The following is a 22,813-nucleotide window of genomic DNA, read 5'->3' as shown; positions in this document are numbered from 1 at the left end:
TAAGAATACCAACGTTCAAGATGGTAACTGTAAGGACTATCTTGCCTTTTGTTCAGCAAGGGAATTATATGTCCACAATAGATTTACAGGATGCATATCTGCATATTCCGATTCATCCAGATCATTATCAGTTCCTGAGATTCTCTTTTCTGGACAAGCATTACCAGTTTGTGGCTCTGCCGTTTGGCCTAGCTACAGCTCCAAGAATTTTTTACAAAGGTTCTCGGTGCCCTTCTGTCTGTAATCAGAGAACAGGGTATTGTGGTATTTCCTTATTTGGACGATATCTTGGTACTTTGCTCACTCTTTTACATTTAGCAGAATCTCATACGAATCGACTTGTGTTGTTTCTTCAAGATCATGGTTGGAGGATCAATTTACCAAAAAGTTCTTTGATTCCTCAGACAAGGGTAACCTTTCTGGGTTCCAGATGGATTCAGTGTCCATGACTCTGTCTTTAACAGACAAGAGACGTCTAAAATTGATTGCAGCTTGTCGAAACCTTCAGTCACAATCATTCCCTTCGGTAGCCTTATGCATGGAAATTCTAGGTCTTATGACCTGCTGCATCGGACGCGATCCCCTTTGCTCGTTTTCACATGCGACCTCTTCAGCTCTGTATGCTGAAGCATGGTGCAAGGATTTACACGAAGATATCTCAATTAATATCTTTAAAAACCGATTGTTCGACCACTCTCTAACATGGTGGACAGATCACCATCGTTTAATTCAGGGGGCTTCTTTTGTGCTTCCGACCTGGACTGTAATTTCAACAGATGCAAGTCTCACAGGTTGGGGAGCTGTGTGGGGATCTCTGACGGCACAAGGAGTTTGGGAATCTCAGGAGGTGAGATTACCGATCAATATTTTGGAACTCCGTGCAATTTTCAGAGCTCTTCAGTTTTGGCCTCTTCTGAAGAGAGAATCGTTCATTTGTTTTCAGACAGACAATGTCACAACTGTGGCATACATCAATCATCAAGGAGGGACTCACAGTCCTCTGGCTATGAAAGAAGTATCTTGAATTTTTGGTTTGGGCGGAATCCAGCTCCTGTCTAATCTCTGCGGTTCATATCCCAGGTATAGACAATTGGGAAGCGGATTATCTCAGTCGCCAAACGTTGGATCCGGGCGAATGGTCTCTTCACCCAGAGGTATTTCTTCAGATTGTTCAAATGTGGGAACTTCCAGAAATAGATCAGATGGCGTCCCATCTAAACAAGAAACTTCCCAGGTATCTGTCCAGATCCCGGGATCCTCAGACGGAGGCAGTGATGCATTATCACTTCCTTGGAAGTATCATCCTGCCTATATCTTTCCGCCTCTAGTTCTTCTTCCAAGAGTAATCTCCAAGATTCTGAAGGAAATGCTCGTTTGTTTCTGCTGGTAGCTCCGGCATGGCCCTCACAGGTTTTGGTATGCGGATCTTGTCCGGATGGCCTCTTGCCAACCGTGGACTCTTCCGTTAAGACCAGGACCTTCTGTCACAAGGTCCTTTTTTCCATCAGGATCTGAAATCCTTAAATTTAAAGGTATGGAGATTGACGCTTGATTCTTGGTCAAAGAGGTTTCTCTGACTCTGTGATTAATACTATGTTACAGGCTCGTAAATCTGTATCTCGAGAGATATATTATAGAGTCTGGAAGACTTATATTTCTTGGTGTCTTTCTCATCATTTTTCTTGGCATTCTTTTAGAATACCGAGAATTTTACAGTTTCTTCAGGATGGTTTAGATAAGGGTTGTGTCCGCAAGTTCTTTGAAAGGACAAATCTCTGCTCTTTCTGTTCTTTTTCACAGAAAGATTGCTATTCTTCCTGATATTCATTGTTTTGTACAAGCTTTGGTTCGTATAAAACCTGTCATTAAGTCAATTTCTCCTCCTTGGAGTTTGAATTTGGTTCTGGGAGCTCTTCAAGCTCCTCCGTTTGAACCTATGCATTCATTTGGACATTAAATTACTTTCTTGGAAAGTTTTGTTCCTTTTGGCCATCTCTTCTGCCAGAAGAGTTTCTGAATTATCTGCTCTTCTTGTGAGTCTCCTTTTCTGATTTTTCATCAGGATAAGGCGGTGTTGCGAACTTCTTTTGAATTTTTACCTAAAGTTGTGATTCCAACAACATTAGTAGAGAAATTGTGGTTCCTTCATTATGTCCTAATCCTAAGAATTCTTAAGGAGAAATCGTTGCATTCTTTGGATGTTGTTAGAGCTTTGAAATATTATGTTGAAGCTACGAAATCTTTCGTAAGACTTCTAGTTATTTATCTTTTCCGGTCTAGAAAAGGCCAGAAAGCTTCTGCCATTTCTTTGGGCATCTTGGTTGAAATCTTTAATTCATCTTGCCTATGTTGAGTCGGGTAAAACTCCGCCTCAAAGAATTACAGCCTCATTCTACTAGGTCAGTTTCTACTTCCTGGGCGTTTAGGAATGAAGCTTCGGTTGACCAGATTTGCAAGAGCAGCAACTTGGTCCTCTTTGCATACTTTTACTAATTCTACCATTTTGATGTATTTTCTTCTTCTGAAGCAGTTTTTGGTAGAAAGTACTTCAGGCAGCGGTTTCAGTTTGAATCTTCTGCTTATGTTTTTCGTTATTTAACTTATTTTTGGGTGTGGATTATTTTCAGCAGGAATTGGCCTGTCTTTATTTTATCCCATCCCTCTCTAGTGACTCTTGTGTGGAAAGATCCACATCTTGGGTAGTCATTATCCCATACGTCACTAGCTCATGGACTCTTGCTAATTACATGAAAGAAAACATAATTTATGTAAGAACTTACCTGATAAATTCATTTCTTTCATATTAGCAAGAGTCCATGAGGCCCGCCCTTTTTTGTGGTGGTTATGATTTTTTTATAAAGCACAATTATTCCAATTCCTTATTTTATATGCTTTCGCACTTTTTTATCACCCCATTCTTGGCTATTTCGTTAAACTGAATTGTGGGTGTGGTGAGGGGTGTATTTATAGCATTTTGAGGTTTGGGAAACTTTACCCCTCCTGGTAGGAATGTATATCCCATACGTCACTAGCTCATGGACTCTTGCTAATATGAAAGAAAGAATTATATCAGGTAAGTTCTTACATAAATTATTGTTTATGTGATTTTCCTAACGTTCTGTGGGAACAGTTTAATTTTGTCTTATTCAGTGGGAACTGGATTTCTGTAGCTATGGACACAGAATAGGATCCTTCTATTTCTTTGGATAAAGGCTTACTTTGTTTAGAGGCCCACATTGTTTTGCCTATGCAATTTTGTTCCGTATGCTTAGCTAAAACTTTAAAATTTAAAGACAAATTTCTCTAAGTGTCTCTCAGGATAATGCTGTGCGTGACATGCCTCAGCTTTCTCCTTAAATGTCCCAAGTCTTAATTGTTTCACATACAGTGCCTTGTGTTTCCTCTCAACCTCCTGGGGTGTTTATTTACCAGGGGATTTTGCTGCACAGATGATTTCTGCGGTGTTTGCAGCTTTATCTGCTTTCCCTGCTACGGGTAAGCGGTAAGACGAAATCTAAAAAAAGATTTCAGACCCCTCTAAATCTGCGCTGGTCAACCTCTCCCCTATGTCTGTCAAGGACGACACCTCAGTAGCTTCTGAGGGTGAGATCTCGGACTTTGACATAGTAGGGGGAGATTTTGCAGAATCTGAAGAAGTTAATTTCTGATTTAAGCTTGATCACCTCCGTTTACTTTTGAAGGAGGTTCTAGCTAATTTGGACGACATCCGAACCTTCTGTCGTGGTCAATCCTAAAAGGTCAATTAAACTTAATAGAGTTTATGATTCTCCCTCTTCTATGGACGTTTTTTCCTGTTCAGACAGGATGTCTGAAATTATAGCTCAGGAATGGGATAAGCCAGGGATTCCTTTTTCCCGTTTCCCTGTTTTTAAGAAGATATTTCCTGTTGCTGACTCCATTCGTGACTCGTGGCACACTGTGCCTTAGGTAGAAGGAGTGATTTCTACTCTGGCCAAAAGAACTACTATTCCTATAGAGGATAGTTGTTCCTTCATGGATCCCATGGATAAGAAGCTAGAGGCCTTACTTAAAAAAAGATGTACATTCATCAGGAATACAGTGGCAGCCTATTGTCTGAGCTGATTTCGGAAGAGACTACTATAGAGGAGATCCAAGATAGGATCAAGGCTCTTAAACTGGCCAATTCCTTTTATCTGTGATGTCAACATGCAAGTGATTAGACTGGGGACCAAAATGTTTAGCTTTGCAGTTCTTGCTCACAGAGCTTTGTGGTTTAAAATCTTGGTCGGCTGATGGAACCCTCCAAGTCCAAGATTTTGTCATTACCTTATAATGGTAAGACTTTATTCGGTCCTTGTCTGGTGGAGATCATTTCAGAAATTACTGGTGGAAAGGGATCTTTCCTACCTCAGGACATGAAGAATAGACCTAAGGGTCGTCAAAATTCAAATTTTTGGTTCTTTCATAATTTCAAAGGACAGAAAGTCTTCCTCCTCCTCTTCCAAGCCAGAGCAATCCAAGACTTCATGGAGGTCCAGTTAGCCTTGAAAGGGAAGCAAAGCAAGAAGCCTTCCACTGATTCAAAATCATCATGAAGGGATTGCCCCCGGTCCGATTCTGGATCAAGTAGGGGCAGACTTAATTTCGTCAAGCTTGGATACGAGATGTTCCAGATCCATAGGCAGTGGGCATAGTATCCCAGGGGTTACAGAATAGGCTTTAAAACTTGTCCTCCCAGGGGCAGATTCATCCTCTCAAGATTCTCTGCAGACCAGGTAAAGAGAGAGGCCTTCTTAAACTGCGTAAAGGACCTATCTTCCTTGGGAGTGATTGTTCCAGTTCCCATAAGGGAACGGGGGTCTAGGATCCTTTTCAAATCTTTCTGTGGTTCCCAAAAAGGGAGGGAACTTTCCTGTCCCATTTTAGACCTAAAGTGTCTAAACAAGTTCCTCTGGGTTCTGTCCTTCAAAATGGAAACCATTTGTTTCATTCTTCCCTTGTCCCAAGAGGGTCATTTATGACGACCATAGACCTGAAGGACCCGTATCTTAATGTTCCCATTCACAGGGATTAATCACCCGTTTTCTGAGGTTTGCCTTTCTGGACAAGCATTTCCAGTTTGTTGCACTTCCGTTTGGCCTTGCCATGGCTCACAGAATATTCACAAAGGTTCTGGAGCTCTTTTGGCAGTGGTCAGATCTCAGGAATTGCAGTGACGGCCTTACCTAGACGACTTCTTTTCAACATACAGAGATGTTTGTTGTCTTTTTCTTTGTTTCCCACAGCTGGAAAGTGAATGCTGGAAAAGAGCTCCCTTGTTCCAGCTACAAGGGTGTGTTCCATAGGGAGAATCATAAATTCTCTGTCCATAAAGATTTTCCTGACGCGAAGTCAGAACATCCAAACCTTCTCGCTTTGTGCCTTTCTCTCCGATCTGCTATTAGGCCATCAGTAGCTCAATGCATGGAGGTGATTGTCTGATCGTGGCTTCCATGGACATTATTCCTTTTGCTCGATTCCATCTGAGACCTCTGCAACTATGCAAGGCTCAATCAATGGAATGGAGAGCCATTCAGATCTATCGCAGAGGATACATCTGGATCCTCTAACAAGAGACTCTCTCTTTTGGGTGGATTTCACAGGACTATCTGTCTCGGGACACTTGCTTCCTGAGACTTTTCTGGGGGTGATTATGACCACGGACGCCAGCCTATTAGGCTGGGGAGCAGTTTGGGGCTCTCTAAAAGCTCAGGGCCTGTGGACTCGGGAGGAGGTCTTCTCTCTTCCCATAAACATCTTAGAGTTTGAGAGCAATCTTCAATGCCTTGATAGCTTGGCCACAATTATCTTTTAGGTCCCAATATATCATATTCCAATCGGACAATATCACCTCATTGGCTTACATCAACCATCAGGGGGGAACTCTGAGGTTCCTTAGCAATGAAGCAGGTTACTCGCATTCTGCAGTGGGCGGAAGCTCACAATTGTCTCCTATCTGCCAGTCCACATTTCAGGGGTAGAAAACTGGGAGGCTGATTTTTCTGAGCAGACAGACTTTTCATCCCAGGAGTGGGCTCTCCATCCGGAGGTGTTCTCAGAAGATAACCCTCAGGTGGGGAATCCCGGAATTGGATCTGATGGTGTCTCGTCAAAAACGCCAAGCTTTATTTCAGGGTCCTTCCTCCATCCAAATCTAGATTCTCTGCAGCTGACTGCTTGGAGATTGAACGCCTTGTTTTGACTAGGCTTGGCTTCTCTGAGACAGGTCATTGATACCATACTCCAGGCTCGTAAACCTGTTACTCACAAGATTTACCATAAAGGTATGGCGCATATACCTTTATTGGTGTAAATCGAAGGGTTTCTCTTGGAGAAGAGTAAGGATTCCCAGAATTTTGTCTTTTCTTCAGGAGGGCCTGGAGAAGGGTTTGTCAGTCAGTACTCTGAAGGGCCAGATTTATGCACTCTCTATTCTTTTGCACAAATGCCTGGCAGATTTGCCATATGTCCAATCTTGTGTTCAGTCCCTGGTCAGACTTAAAACCTGGTTGCTCCTCCTTGGAGCCTTAACCTTATTCTTAGGTTTTGCAACAGGCTCAGTTTGAGCCAATGCATTCTGTTGATATTAAATTATCTTGGAAGGTTTTGTTTCTTCTTGATATTTCTTCAGCTCGCAGGGCTTTCTGAACTTTCGGCTCTGCAGTGTAATTCTGCTTATCTAATTTTTCATGCGGAAAAGACGGTTTCTTCGTACTAAGCTGGGTTTTCTTCCTAAGGTAGTGTCAGATCGCAATATTAATCAGGAAATTGTCGTTTTGTCCCAATCCTTCTTCCCAGAAGGAACGTCTTTTGCATAACTTGGATGTTGTGCGTGCTCTAAAAATTTTACCTCCATGCAACTAAAGATTTTCAGCAGTCTACTGCCCTGTTCGTTGTTTTCTCTGGTCAGCGTAAAGGTCAGAAGGCCACCTCTACTACCCTTTCTCTCTGGTTGAGAAGTGTTAATCTGGTTTACGTTTGAGACTGCTGGACAGCAACCTCCTGAGAGAATTTTTGGCTCATTCCACTAGAGTTATCGTCCCTCTTCCTGGGCTTTCAAAAATGAAGCCTCTGTGGAGCAAATTTGCAAGTCGGGCAACATGGTCCTCTTTGCGATACCTGTTCCAAATTCTACAAATTTGATACTTTTGCCTCGGCTGAGGCTTCTTTTTGGAGAAAGTTCTTCAAGCTGGCAGTGGCCTTCTGTTTAGATCCGGCCTGCCTTGTTCTCCCCTCCCTTTTTATTCAGGGTCCTCTACTCATGGGGAAATGGGTTCCCACTAGTAATTTGAATTAAGTTGTGGGCTTTCCATGCCATAGGAAAGAAAACAAAATGTATGCATACCTGAATTTCTTTCTTTCCAGGCATGGAGAGTCCAGGACCCTCGACCTTATTTAAATTTAAGGAAGGCAGCTTTTTAGTGTTAACCTCAGGCACCTCTATACCCTTCTTTTTGAGTTTCCCTTCAAACCGAATGACTGGGGGTTATGGGTAAGGTAAGTGACACTTAAACAGCTCTGCTGGCCAGGAGTTGAATATCCCCACTAGTAATTGGAATGAAGTCGTGGACTCTACCTGCCCGGTATAGAAAGAAATGTATTGGGTAAATATAAATTTGTTTTCTCCAGTTCTCTGTCAAACCAAAGCTTTTTAAATTTTCAGTGCTATGGCCACCTATCAGACTATTGCAAATTTGTATTTTACTTAATTTATTTCATTATTTTGTAGATGATTTGCCGAAGGAAGCGGACGTATCAGATGTATAAACCCCCAACGCCTGAGATGCTAGCGTACCTCGATTTCAGTGTTAGCACTACTGGCATGCTCACTGGGTTAAGGTATGTTTAGTATGCAGCAATTCCTCAGTAATGACTCATCCTGGATCTTTACTCTCTCTACATGAAATTATCCTGTATCATTTCACTCTATCCAGTAATCAGAAATGTTATTCATATTGGGTCTCTGTGTGTATGCCTATAGATCAGGGACATATTTTAACATATATTAATATACCGTTTAAAAATGTAACTTTTTAACCATATCAATTCAGTTTTTTTTCTCTCCTTCTTTGCTCAAGATGTCTCATGGGGCAGTAACAGCACTTGTCGGGCCATAAAACTGCAGTGTGAGCTGTACTCTTCTCGACAGATAGCCATTTGTCTAGATCCATACTGTGGACTTGGATTTGTACTTTGGTGCCTTTGCAGGTACAATTAAAAAATGTGCTTAAAATTAAAACCCAAACCAACTTAATATGATTTTACCTAAGTGGATTATGTCCATGTTCAACATTGGATTTAGTATTTATACGTAGAAAGCTGTGTGTGTATGTAAGCTAGTGATTAAGTGTGCATGTTAAAGCTTATGGTGCAAATATAAAGTAACATTTTTGTGTGTTATTGTTGATATAGAACAACACAGTAGAATTTATCTTGACTCGTGTATATTAATTACATTTGTTTTAAGCCAAAAATATTTTTTTAAATGCCAGAAATATTAGTTTTTATGAGTTTTATTTATTTATTTATTTCACTTATCTTTTAAAGAATCTAAACAGATTTTTCTTTTCTTCTGAAGTGTTTATTCCGGTCACCAGTCGATCTTAATTCCTCCTATGGAGTTGGAATCCAATTTATGCTTGTGGCTGTCTGCAGTCAGCCAATACAAAATTAGGGACACTTTTTGTTCCTATTCTGTAATGGAAATGTGCTCAAAGGGACTTGGAAGTCAGATTGAGGTGCTGAAGGTAAAATATTTTAATTCAAAGATCAATACCCTTGAGACCACTGTAAAACATTTTTCAAACATAATTGTAATATATATTAGTGAACATTGCCTTTATTTCTTATTTAGTGACATCATTAGTTTTTAGTGCAGTACTAATTTACAATGTCTCATACAAATGACTTCTAATTGGAAGTATCTAGTTAATATTTACTGATATTTATGTAATAAATCTGAATCCCAAAATGCTTTATTTGCACCACTGAAGGTAAAAATCACACACATTTTAGATGAACAATAATATATATATTTATTTTTACCTAGACAAAAGGCATTAACCTCTCCTACGTACGGACATGTGTGGTAGTGGCTGAAGAGCGGCCAAGAGTTTCTCTTACATACTCATTTTCCAAACTTTTTAAAGATCTTGGGTCTATCTCCTCGAGCTGTCAGTACCCACGTTTGATCAAGAGTCAATACTGCTATATGTTTACAGGTGTAAAATGTTATGAAATTTTATATTCATATTCATGTATGCTTCACAACATCTGCCTATTTCACCCAAATAATAACTTAATGAGAAATTTTATTAACTCTTAAAGTGATGGTAAACAATAATGGTAAACATCCCACTTAATTCATCAGTAACCATTTAATATGCGTTAATTAAAATATAATACCAATAAAGCATCTATATTCCTGCAGCTGTTTCTTCGCCCTCATCTATGTTAAAGCACTTTTTTTTGGTGAGGGGGTCACGGTCAGGCCCAGCTGGCGTCCTTTGATACCAATATACACCCTTACTCGTATTGTGCATCACAAACTATTTTAACCACGGCGGATATCTTTAGCGCATGCGCAAATTGTAGCTTGAAGGCAGAAATCATAGAAAATTACATGGGAGCAGGTGAGAGAGCTCTCTACGTCACATAGTTCAGAAAGCAGGAAGAAGAGCGGGGGGGTGAAGTAAGCTTCTGTTGGCAGGTACGAGAAATACATATTTTTATTTAAATGATCGTGCAAAATTTAAAAAAAAAAAAAAACAGAGATTAACATTATGAAGCAATAAGGAATGCATAGGGCTTGTTGCAAATTAGTTAAAAATTTGCCATGCACATTACTGTGAGTAGCTGCCTAGATAGGTATTGACCTGCATAGGTTATCATATGTTAATGTCTGTCAGAGAACATTTTGTTACAAACTATCTGGTTTCTATATAGCCCCATAATATTGTTGCAGTAAACATTTGTTTAAAAAGGAGGAGCATACAGTTTTTTTTTTTTTTTTATTTTCTTCTATTATCAAATTTGCTTTGTTCCGATGTTGTTCTTTGTTGGATAGCTAGATAGGTGTCTGGAGCACTGTATGGCAGGAAATAGTGCTGCTATCTATTGCTCTTGCATATGGATAATATTTTTGCAAAACTGCTGCCATTATAGTGCTCCAGACAACGTGCACACCCCTGAGCTACATCCCTAGTTTTCACAAAAAGTACCAAGAGAATTAAAGTGAATGTAAAGTTTAATGATTTAAAGCCAAGTACTCTAAAAATAATCTTAATAACGAGGGCACTTTATTCATTAAACTTTTCTTTTTTTTTTAAATACTTACCATTTCATTACGGTAAACATACCGCAATCCTCCGCCCACATCTCCTTCTGTATTTAGCATATCGATGCTGAATCTGGCTTCCTCCAATCGTTGTGTGATCCACGAGCTGGACACCAAAGGGGGCATGCAACGATTGGAGGAAGCCGGATTCGTCATCGATATGCTAAATATAGAAGGAAATGCGGAGGTATCGGCAGTATGTTTTTCCCATAACAAAATGGAATTTAAAAAAAGAAGTGACTGTAAAGTTTAATGTATTAGGTTAACATGTTTAAAGATTATTTACTGAGCTTTAATTCATTAAAGTTTACAGTCACTTTAAAGTGAATGTCAATTTTGATTCTAAAGTGCCTGGTTTTTTAAAATTCGATTAAAAACAGGGGCATCTTTAATTATCAAAATTTACATTTCTACTCCTGTTGAGAAAACAAACTTACCTTTTAATCCTGACAGCAGCTCCATCTTCCTCCTGTCGTTGCAAACCATTCTGACGTCAGAAATGATGGATAGGTCATCCTCCAATCACTGCCCCCCCCCCCCCCCGGGGGAATCAGTGTTTTGATTCAACGCTGTGATTGGAGGATGCCGGATTCCTCATTTTACACCAGGAAGAGGCTTTGCAACGGATGAGGAGAGCTGGAGCTGCTGTGAAGATTAAAAGGTAAGTTTTTTTTTTCTCAACAGGAGTGAAATGTATATTTTGATAAATTAAAGTGCCCCTGTTTTTAATCGAATTTTTAAAAAGCGGGCACTTTTAACATCAAAATTGACATTCACTTTAAGAAATTTGATAATATAAGTAAATTAGAACGTTGTTTAAAATTACAGCTCTATCTAAGTCATGACAGAAAAAATGTCATGTTTCATGTCTCCTTTAAGGCAGCACCTTTTCCTTCCAAGATTATAGATACTAGGTTTCTTACTTCGTGCTTAAAGGGACATGAACTCATTTTTTTTTTCTTTTATGGTTTCAGATAGAACATACAATTTTAAACAACTGTCCAATTTACTTGTATTATTAATTTTGCTTCATTCTGTTAGAGATCCGGTTATTGAAGGAGCAGCAATGCACTACTGGGAATAAGCTGAATACATCAGTAAGCCAATGATAAGAGGTATATATGTGCAGCATCCAATCAGCAGGCAAGCTCCTAGTCTACCTAGGTATTCTTTTAAAAAAAAAAACATTGCAAGAGCAAAAGCAAATTAGATAATAAAAGTAAATTTGTTTGCTTGAAAGTTGTTTAAAATTGAATGCTCTATCTGAATAATGAAAGAAATGTTAGAAGCATCATGTCCCTTTAAGTTACATAATGTATGCCTTTAGTAAAATATATTTGAAGTATTCAAATACCAAGCTTGGTTGTGAGCATTTGAATACGTTTTGTGTCTGTTTAGAAAAAAAAAAAATACTCAACACATTTTGATATAGAAAATAAAGCATGAATTGACCAACATTATTTTTTTTCTGTAGGGGAACCTCAGGGCCAGATCCTACAACAGTGTATGTGGATCTCAAATCACTCCGGCATGACAGGTAAGCTGAAGTGAAATATAAGCTTAAACAGCATGGATGGCTTTTAAGCTGGAGTACTGTATTGTATGTTTATATTTCATCTATCAGGAAAGGATAGACGAAATCTTTTCTCACTGTGTTGTTTTCCACAACATGCAATATATTAAATTTGAGCACAGCAATTAAGGGGTTAATCACTAGAGTATGCACATGCATGTATTGAGGGTAAGTAACTAGGGTGTGTATTACTTGTACATTAAACACAATATGTAACCACACATAAAATATAGCAAGTATAATCTTACTATTGTAAAGCTTTTAAAATCTTTTGTAGCTTATTATTTTTTAATAAATTTTATTATATAACAAAATATAAAAAAATATAAATGGTGTCTGCTCTATCCTGAAATATCTACTTAAAAGCTGTTACGTTTGACATAAAGCCGGTGAGCCATTGTACCACTTACATTTCACAGGCAGTTTCCAGAAAAACTCATTTTGTAAACATCATTGTAAAATAAATAATACCCTAAAAAGATTTGTTATTGGACATGCTACTATTGAAAATAAAAACTTTCCATTTACCAATATTTTAAAACTTACAATAACATTTGTATCAGTTATACATCGTACAAACACTGCTGCCATTTAGTGCTCAAAAATGTATAACAATTTTATATAAGTAAACATGCACAAAAGTGATTTAGTAACATGTTTTCTTACTACATCACAATGATATAACTTAACCCTCCTGAAACACACATTCCTGTAATGTGCCGTAGAAACTTTAACCCAGTTGCCCTGTTTCCTGTGACCTGCATGTGCCATAGCCTCTTGCTGCTGCATGAAAGACAGGAAATGCAAGAATTTAGCCTGGCTGCTACACACAGTGCATGTCTTAGTGGGTTATGCTCCCCACCCATGCCCGTGCCTTAAGGGCATTTTACTGTTGCCCAGAATTGTCAAGCCCTGTTATAAAGGATCCTGTACCCTATTTATATCGGCTTGAAAATGTTATACTGTATATCAAAAGAGAGGTTCCAGATTTTCGAGATGCACATGATATCCACCGGGGATTTGCAGGTACTGAGACTACTGTGCTGAAATATGGATCCATTTTTGTAATTTTATGGTCTACTTTGGTGTATAGTGGTTACTACATACTCTTTTTTTTTTTAATATTAACCATAAAATATAATCTTAAAAAAATATTAGCCTTTTCTCACAATGTTGTTTCTCTACATTCTTACCAGCGCTTTAAAATAGAGAAACATCTGTCTCATGCATCATTTGTTTAAACAAATAGTGACCTAATAGAGCGCAAACAACTAATCAATAAAATTGATTATGAAAATACTTGTCAACGGATCTCATTAGCGACTAGATGGTCTCGCTGCACATGGTATTGTGTTTTATGGTTATGTCCTTAGCCTAAAGGACGTCTACAGACATTTACTTTTCACTTTTTCAGGACAGTATAAATTTATTTAAGCTTACAACTACTCTGGGGTTATGCGCAAACCCAGAAATAAATAGGAGTTATCATTTGGATTGTTTATATTAAAATCAGGTGATTTGGGCTATGCTTTGCATAATATAGTCCGAGCTGGTTATTTACACCTAGTGCTAGATTGATGGAGTATGAATGGAATGCTACAATTATTAGCTACAATTATATCTACTATATACATAAATTTGTAAAGCTCTGTCCTGTTAATATATCATTCTTAGAACTTTGGAGGCCCTTTTAAATTGTTGTTTTTATATTTTTAAATTGTTATATGTACCAGCAACAGATAAAAACATTTATTTCCACACCGCCACTAAACTATTGTGTATCTAGATAAATAAAGAGTACATATATAATTTAATATATCATAAAAAAACAATTTTTAATAATGCAAATAAGTTCATTAAAGATATCAAAGACAGTAGAATCTCTCTCGGTTTTCTTGTTCAGTCTCTACAGTGTGCTTCCAGGTCCAGTTCTGCTCTGCTAGTGCAATAACTATATGAATAGATATATAGGTATTATAGGTTTATACAGATATATATACACAAATATTTGGTTTTAAAATAAAATAACATTGTCCTGGATATTAAGAAACATGGCATGTGAAATATTTATAGTAAATGCACAGTAAAAACTCATTATTAAATATTATTATAGAATTATTAAGACGCGTATATATTATAGCCCTTTGAAATCAAATGCATGGCCATATACTTTTGAACCCTTATAAAAATAAATGTACTTATATGAATTTTTTTTTCTGATAGTATTGATTTGAGAGTAACAGTATATTTTAATGTATTTATGTTGTGTTGGTTGCAACTTTTATTTTAGCCCAAACCCTTTACGCAAGCTTTTCAGTCACGCTAACCTAACGCACTGCAAAATTTGATTGTACTCGGACAAATGCTTTACTTTCAACTTCTAATACTTGCGCAAATTAACATGCCCCCAATATTCTTATATTGTGCAAGCTAACTTATATTGAGTGTGCCACTTGTAATCTAGCCCACAGTGGCCTAATTTTGTAGGGAGGGGATACCTTATTATGTTATATGTCTATTTACTCAATGTTCTCCTTATCTTTGGTATAACTGTTTACGCAAAGGCCAGTACATAGAGAGAACATTGAAAATTTTTACATTTAGTACCTCTCGGTCACAACACCCAGTGGGAGCATTATTTTATGAAATCTTCTTGTTTACAATGGTTATTTTGTAACTAGAACTTCAGTATGGTTGGGGATACAGAGGCAAAATCAGTTATTTCAAATGGACAATAAAGGTGAAGGAGCTTTTTGTAAACAATTTAGGTACACTCCAGTTAGAATGCATCATCCTTTTAACACCTTAAACTAATGGACGTGTGTGTGTATGTATATAAATATATATATATATATATATATATAATGCAAAAAAGGCAGCACTCACTGGTCTTCCATATAGATAAAATTTAACTTTTAATAGTACAAAAGAGGTTTAAAATTCAGGGATGAACATGACGTTTCAATGCCTAACTGGCATCTTTATCAAATGTCCCAAAGACAAGCAAGATGGTTCCTAGGAGGTCACATCAGCTATGTGATGTTCCCAATGTGAGCATGAAGATACTGGCTTTGTGCGCTATATTTGTACTGGTTGTAGATTTGACAAAGAGGCTGCAATCAGCTGTAGATAATATTTTTCGCGCCGTACTGAGAGATATGTTTCACACCCACACGTTGCGTTGATAGGCTGGATCACTGTGTGTCATCGATGTATTTTCCTTCAGCCGCATGGCTAATTAGCATATTTGTAGGCATTTCAATGCGGTGACGTTACTTGGCCATTCATTGGCTGTTGTGTGTTCGGCGCGTCATAGTATACGCCCACTCCTCACGTCTGGGTTAGGATCACCGCCAATCAAAAGGCAGACCTTGCGTGAATGACGGTTCTGAATACTTCTGGCACAAACAATGCCGTATTTTTCATATACGAACCTCCTCAGATCTCAGGCGATTTCCATGTATAGTTAAACAGTTCACCAACGTAAGATTCAAGGTGAATTTACACATTTATCCAGTCCATCCGACTCGTAAATGCCCCACATATTGCGGGTTCACCTCATTTTCAAAGACAATTAATATCAAAGAATTTTTTAAGGATCAACCATATACTGACCTTAACTGTAAGTTTAAAAAACCCTCTAGTTTTGACCCGCCCACCACGAATCCCTCTATACGTAGCTTCACTAGGATGATTAGGACGGATTGCAAAAGCAATCCCAAACAAACTTATTCAAATATATCGAAACAAGAACAGACAGCTCTTGATACTACTGATGCGGGATCCCACCATCACCATACACCCTGCCGATAAGGGGGTGCGATTGTGAATCCAAAATTATGAGGATTATAAGATAGAGGCATTGCGCCAACTTTCCGATGACTCAACTTACAAAAAAATTATCCTTCAATCCTACTCTGACCTATAAAAAAACTAGTTGATAATCCATTGAGTTTGGATTAAACATGGGATATCTAACCATGCAAGAGAGCGATTTTCTTACTATTGATTTTCCAAAAACTTCCATATTGTATCTGTTGCCAAAGATACATAAGTCATTAGTACACCCACCTGGAAGGCCAATAGTGTCGGCCAGGGATTCTATTTGCTCGGGTTTAGTACAATACATTGATTATCACCTTCAACCCATAGTTACTTATTCTATGTCATATTTGCAAGATTCCACTGCCATTATACGTAAATTACATGCTTTCTCCAACATTGGTGTGTCCGGTCCACGGCGTCATCCATTACTTGTGGGAAATATTCTCCCCCACAGGGAAAGGCAAGGAGAGCACACAGCAAGAGCTGTCCATATAGCTCCCCCTCTGGCTCCGCCCCCTAGTCATTCTCCTTGCCGCTCTGAACAAGTAGCATCTCCACGGGGATGGTGAGGAGTTTGTGGTGTTAGTTGTAGTTTTTTATTCTTCTATCAAGAGTTTGTTATTTTAAAATAGTGCTGGCTTGTACTATTTACTCTACAACAGAAAAGTGATGAAGATTTCTGTTTAAGAGGGCTATGATTTTAGTACAAGTAACTAAAATCCATTACTGTTACCACGCAGGACTGTTGAAACCAGAGAACTTCAGTTGGGGGTAACAGTTTGCAGACTCATCTGCTTCAGGTATGACTAGTCTCCTTCTAACAACACAGGCTAATGCTAGATGACAGTCATTTTTCCCCTCAGGGAAAACGGTAAGCCATTTTTCTTTCACCTCAGCAAAAAAGATAACAGGCTTCCCCTTTTTGATCTTTATGCTGGTAGACACTGTTAGGGGCCAAATCGATTGGTTTTTATTACAATATGATGGCATTTGAAATGTTTTATAAGCTCATATACAAACTTGGGGACGTTTTCTATTGATCTGGCTTGTTTTAGACACCTAAATCTAGTCAGGAAGGCCCCTTCACTCTAGTGTACTGAGGGAGGAGGCCTCATTTTGGCGCTTCAGCTGCGCAGTTGATTTCAAGGCAGTGCATGCAGTTTCATGTGAGAGGGTCTTGTGGCTCAGAAAGTGACTCCAGAAGGCTTATTTCTGTGGGTGGTTGACCCCTAAGGAAGGTAAAAGCTGCAGCAAGGCTGTAGCAGGGATTGTGGTGTATAAAAACGGTTAAATCCAACAATTAGCTCCGGTTTGCTTGTTTTAAGAGCTAGAGTCTCCATATTTGCTGTGCAATACTTTCTAGGCATTAAGACACTGGGGTCCAAATTTCATAAAAATCAGATATTGCCTTCATAGTTTTTTGAACATTCAGAAATAAAGTGTGTCATTTTATTATTTAAAGAGACAGTAACGTTTTTGTTTAAAATCGTTTTTATTGCATTGTTTGCCTGCCCAAATCTGTTTAACATGTCTGTGCCATCAGATAACCTATGTTCTGTGTGTATAGAGACAAATGTGGTTCCCCCTTCGAGTGTTTGTGATAATTGTGCCATAGCGTCCAAACAAAATCAGGACAGCTCTGTTACATTTCATAATGTTGCCCAAGATGATTTATCTAATGAAGGTAGTGGGGATAGTTCTACATCCTCTCCTTCTGTGTCTACACCAGCTTTGCCCGCGCAGGCGACACCCAGCGCGCCAGTGCTTATTTCTATGCAACAATTAACAGCAGTAGTGGATAATTCTATAGCAAATCTTTTATCCAAACTGCCAGCATTTCAGAGAAAGCGTGATTGTTCAGTTTTAAATACAGATAAAAAGGATGACCAATCAGACGCTGACGATGCCTTATCTATTTTACCCTCACATCAATCGGAATTGGCTGTGAGGGAAGGGCTGTCTGAGGGTGAAATTTCAGACTCAGGAAAAATTTCTCAACAGGCAGAACCTGATATAGTAGCATTTACGTTTAAGCTAGAACATCTCCGCGCTTTGCTTAAGGAGGTATTAGCTACTCTGGATGACTGTGATTCTATGGTAGTACCAGAGAAGTTGTGCAAATTGGACACATTTTTAGAGGTCCCAGTGCACGACAACGCTTTTCCAATACCCAAGAGGGTAGCGAACATAGTGGAAAAGGAGTGGGAGAAGCCAGGTGTACCCTTTGCCCCACCTCCTATATTTAAGAAAATGTTTCCCATAGTAGACCCTAGAAGGGACGCATGGCAGACGGTCCCGAAGGTTGAGGGAGCTGTTTCAACACAACTATTCCTATAGAGGACAGCTGCGCTTTCAAAGATCCTATGGATAAAAAATTGGAAGGATTGCTTAAAAAGATTTTTGTTCAGCAAGGGTTCATCCTTCAACCAGCTACGTGTGTTATTACTGTCACTTCAGCGGCGTCCTTTTGGTTCGAGGAACTAGAAAGGTCACTCCAGAAAGAGACTTCCTATGAAGAAGTCATGGACAGAATTCACGCATTAAAGTTAGCTAATTCCTTTATATTGGATGCCGCCTTTCAAATAACGAAATTGGCGGTGAAAAACTCAGGTTTTGCTATAGTAGCGAGGAGGGCGCTTTGGCTAAAGTCCTGGTCGGCAGATGTGTCGTCCAAGACTAAGTTACTTAATTTTCCTTTCAAGGGTAAGACCCTTTTTGGGCCGGAATTGAAGGAAATTATTTCAGACATCACTGGGGGTAAGGGTCATACCCTCCCACAGGATAGGCCTTTTAAGGCTAAGAACAAGTCTAATTTTCGTTCCTTTCGCTATTTCAGGAACGGACCAGCTAATAACTCCACTGCCGCTAGACATGAAGGTAACGCGGCCCAGCCCAAACCGCTTGGAAGCCCATGCAAGGCTGGAACAAGGGTAAACAGACCAAGAAACCTGCTGCTGCTACCAAGACAGCATGAAGGGGTAGCCCCCGATCCGGGACCGGATCTGGTAGGGGGCAGACTATCTCTCTTCGCTCAGGCTTAGGCAAGAGATGTTCTGGATCCCTGGGCACTAGAGATAATCTCCAAGGGATACCTGCTAGAGTTCAAGGGACTTCCTCCAAAGGGAAGGTTCCACCTGTCTCGCTTATCTTCAGACCAGATAAAGAAACAGGCATTCTTACATTGTGTAAGAGACCTATCAAAGATGGGAGTGATAAACCCAGTCCCCTCCGGGGAACAAGGTCTAGGTTTTTACTCAAACCTGTTTGTGGTTCCCAAAAAAGAGGGAACTTTCAGGCCAATTCTGGATTTAAAGATATTAAACAAGTTCCTCAGAGTTCCATCCTTCAAAATGGAAACCATTCGGACAATCTTGCCGACAATCCAGCAGGGTCAATTTTTGACTACCGTGGATCTAAAGGATGCGTATCTGCATATCCCAATCCACAAAACTCATCATCAGTTCCTGATGTTCGCCTTTCTGGACAAACATTACCAGTTTGTGGCTCTTCCATTCGGTTTAGCCACCGCTCCCAGAATTTTCACAAAGGTGCTAGGGTCCCTTCTAGCGGTCCTAAGGCCGAGGGGCATCGCTGTAGCACCTTATCTAGACGACATCCTAATCCAAGCGTCGTCTCTTTCCAAAGCAAGGGCCCACACAGACATTGTGTTGGCTTTTCTCAGATCTCACGGGTGGAAGGTGAACATAGAAAAGAGTTCACTGTCACCGTCCACAAGGGTTCCTTTTCTGGGAACAATAATAGATTCTGTGGAAATGAAGATCTTCCTGACAGAAGCCAGAAAGATAAAGCTTCTAAACGCTTGTCGAGTTCTAAATTCTATTCCGCAACCCTCCATAGCTCAGTGCATGGAAGTAATAGGACTAATGGTCGCAGCAATGGACGTGGTTCCTTTCTCCAACATAGGTGTGTCCGGTCCACGGCGTCATCCTTACTTGTGGGATATTCTCTTCCCCAACAGGAAATGGCAAAGAGCCCAGCAAAGCTGGTCACATGATCCCTCCTAGGCTCCGCCTACCCCAGTCATTCTCTTTGCCGTTGTACAGGCAACATCTCCACGGAGATGGCTTAGAGTTTTTTAGTGTTTAACTGTAGTTTTTCATTATTCAATCAAGAGTTTGTTATTTTCAAATAGTGCTGGTACGTACTATTTACTCAGAAACAGAAAAGAGATGAAGAATTCTGTTTGTATGAGGAAAATGATTTTAGCAACCGTAACTAAAATCCATGGCTGTTCCACACAGGACTGTTGAGAGCAATTAACTTCAGTTGGGGGAACAGTTTGCAGTCTCTTGCTGCTTGAGGTATGACACATTCTAACAAGACGATGTAATGCTGGAAGCTGTCATTTTCCCTATGGGATCCGGTAAGCCATGTTTATTACGATTGTAAATAAGGGCTTCACAAGGCTTATTTAAACTGTAGACTTTTTTTGGGCTAAATCGATTGATATTAACACTTATTTAGCCTTGAGGAATCATTTATTCTGGGTATTTTGATTTAATAATATCGGCAGGCACTGTTTTAGACACCTTATTCTTTAGGGGCTTTCCCAAAGCATAGGCAGAGTCTCATTTTCGCGCCGGTGTTGCGCACTTGTTTTTGAGAGGCATGGCATGCAGTCGCATGTGAGAGGAGCTCTGATACTTATAAAAGACTTCTGAAGGCGTCATTTGGTATCGTATTCCCCTTTGGGTTTGGTTGGTCTCAGCAAAGCAGATACCAGGGACTGTAAAGGGGTTTAAAGCTTAAAACGGCTCCGGTTCCGTTATTTTAAGGGTTAAAGCTTCCAAAATTGGTGTGCAATATTTTCAAGGCTTTAAGACGCTGTGGTGAAAATTTGGTGAATTTTGAACAATTCCTTCATGTTTTTTCGCAATTGCAGTAATAAAGTGTGTTCAGTTTAAAATTTAAAGTGACAGTAACGGTTTTATTTTAAAACGTTTTTTGTACTTTCTGATCAAGTTTATGCCTGTTTAACATGTCTGAACTACCAGATAGACTGTGTTCTGAATGTGGGGAAGCCAGAATTCCTATTCATTTAAATAAATGTGATTTATGTGATAATGACAATGATGCCCAAGATGATTCCTCAAGTGAGGGGAGTAAGCATGGTACTGCATCATTCCCTCCTTCGTCTACACGAGTCTTGCCCACTCAGGAGGCCCCTAGTACATCTAGCGCGCCAATACTCCTTACTATGCAACAATTAACGGCTGTAATGGATAATTCTGTCAAAAACATTTTAGCCAAAATGAACCCTTGTCAGCGTAAGCGTGGCTGCTCTGTTTTAGTTACTGAAGAGCATGACGACGCTGATATTAATATCTCTGAAGGGCCCCTAACCCAATCTGAGGGGGCCAGGGAGGTTTTGTCTGAGGGAGAAATTACTGATTTAGGGAACATTTCTCAGCAGGCTGAATCTGATGTGATTACATTTAAATTTAAATTGGAACATCTCCGCATTTTGCTTAAGGAGGTATTATCCACTCTGGATGATTGTGAAAATTTAGTCATCCCAGAGAAACTATGTAAAATGGACAAGTTCCTAGAGGTGCCGGGGCTCCCAGAAGCTTTTCCTATACCCAAGCGGGTGGCGGACATTGTTAATAAAGAATGGGAAAGGCCCGGTATTCCTTTCGTCCCTCCCCCCATATTTAAAAAATTGTTTCCTATGGTCGACCCCAGAAAGGACTTATGGCAGTCAGTCCCCAAGGTCGAGGGAGCGGTTTCTACTTTAAACAAACGCACCACTATTCCCATAGAGGATAGTTGTGCTTTCAAAGATCCTATGGATAAAAAATTAGAAGGTTTGCTTAAAAAGATGTTTGTTCAGCAGGGTTACCTTCTACAACCCATTTCATGCATTGTCCCTGTCACTACAGCCGCATATTTCTGGTTTGATGAACTGCTTAAGGTGCTCGATAGTGACTCTCCTCCTTATGAGGAGATTATGGACAGAATCAATGCTCTCAAATTGGCTAATTCTTTCACTCTAGACGCCTCTTTGCAATTGGCTAAGTTAGCGGCTAAGAACTCTGGGTTTGCTATTGTGGCGCGCAGAGCGCTTTGGTTGAAATCTTGGTCGGCTGATGCGTCTTCCAAGAACAAGCTACTAAACATTCCTTTCAAGGGGAAAACGCTGTTTGGTCCTGACTTGAAAGAGATTATCTCTGATATCACTGGGGGTAAGGGCCACGCCCTTCCTCAGGATCGGCCCTTCAAGGCAAAAAATAGACCTAATTTTCGTCCCTTTCGTAAAAACGGACCAGCCCAAGGTGCTACGTCCTCTAAGCAAGAGGGTAATACTTCTCAGGCCAAGCCAGCTTGGAGACCAATGCAAGGCTGGAACAAGGGAAAGCAGGCTAAGAAACCTGCCACTGCTACCAAGACAGCATGAAATATTGGCCCCCGATCCGGGACCGGATCTGGTGGGGGGCAGACTCTCTCTCTTCGCTCAGGCTTGGGCAAGAGATGTTCTGGATCCTTGGGCGCTAGAAATAGTCTCCCAGGGTTATCTTCTGGAATTCAAGGGACTTCCCCAAGGGGGAGGTTCCACAAGTCGCAGTTGTCTTCAGACCACATAAAAAGACAGGCGTTCTTACATTGTGTAGAAGACCTGTTAAAAATGGGAGTGATTCATCCTGTTCCATTAAGAGAACAAGGGATGGGGTTCTACTCCAATCTGTTCATAGTTCCCAAAAAAGAGGGAACGTTCAGACCAATCCTAGATCTCAAGATCTTAAACAAATTTCTCAAGGTCCCATCGTTCAAGATGGAAACCATTCGAACTATCCTTCCTTCCATCCAGGAAGGTCAATTTATGACCACGGTGGATTTAAAGGATGCGTATCTACATATTCCTATCCACAAGGAACATCATCGGTTCCTAAGGTTTGCATTCCTGGACAAACATTACCAGTTCGTGGCGCTTCCTTTCGGATTAGCCACTGCTCCAAGGATTTTCACAAAGGTACTAGGGTCCCTTCTAGCGGTGCTAAGACCAAGGGGCATTGCAGTAGTACCTTACCTGGACGACA

At 39.8% G+C, this 22,813-nt stretch overlaps 1 protein-coding gene across 1 annotated transcript in view; it reads left to right on the top strand.

Annotated features, from left to right (window-relative positions):
- Positions 1-22,813, top strand: part of DIP2B (disco interacting protein 2 homolog B) — a 624,447-nt gene that overhangs the window by 565,406 nt on the left and 36,228 nt on the right. Inside the window, 7 exon segments of the mRNA XM_053708237.1 lie at positions 7,751-7,761; positions 7,763-7,869; positions 8,116-8,229; positions 8,600-8,768; positions 9,071-9,172; positions 9,174-9,243; positions 11,834-11,894. Coding sequence (XP_053564212.1) covers positions 7,751-7,761; positions 7,763-7,869; positions 8,116-8,229; positions 8,600-8,768; positions 9,071-9,172; positions 9,174-9,243; positions 11,834-11,894 — 634 coding nt within the window.

The sequence above is a fragment of the Bombina bombina genome, chromosome 3 (genome assembly GCF_027579735.1).
Source record: "Bombina bombina isolate aBomBom1 chromosome 3, aBomBom1.pri, whole genome shotgun sequence".
Taxonomy (NCBI): domain Eukaryota; kingdom Metazoa; phylum Chordata; class Amphibia; order Anura; family Bombinatoridae; genus Bombina; species Bombina bombina.
Note: the sequence above shows the minus strand (reverse complement) of the source record. Positions and strands in the feature narration are given on the sequence as shown.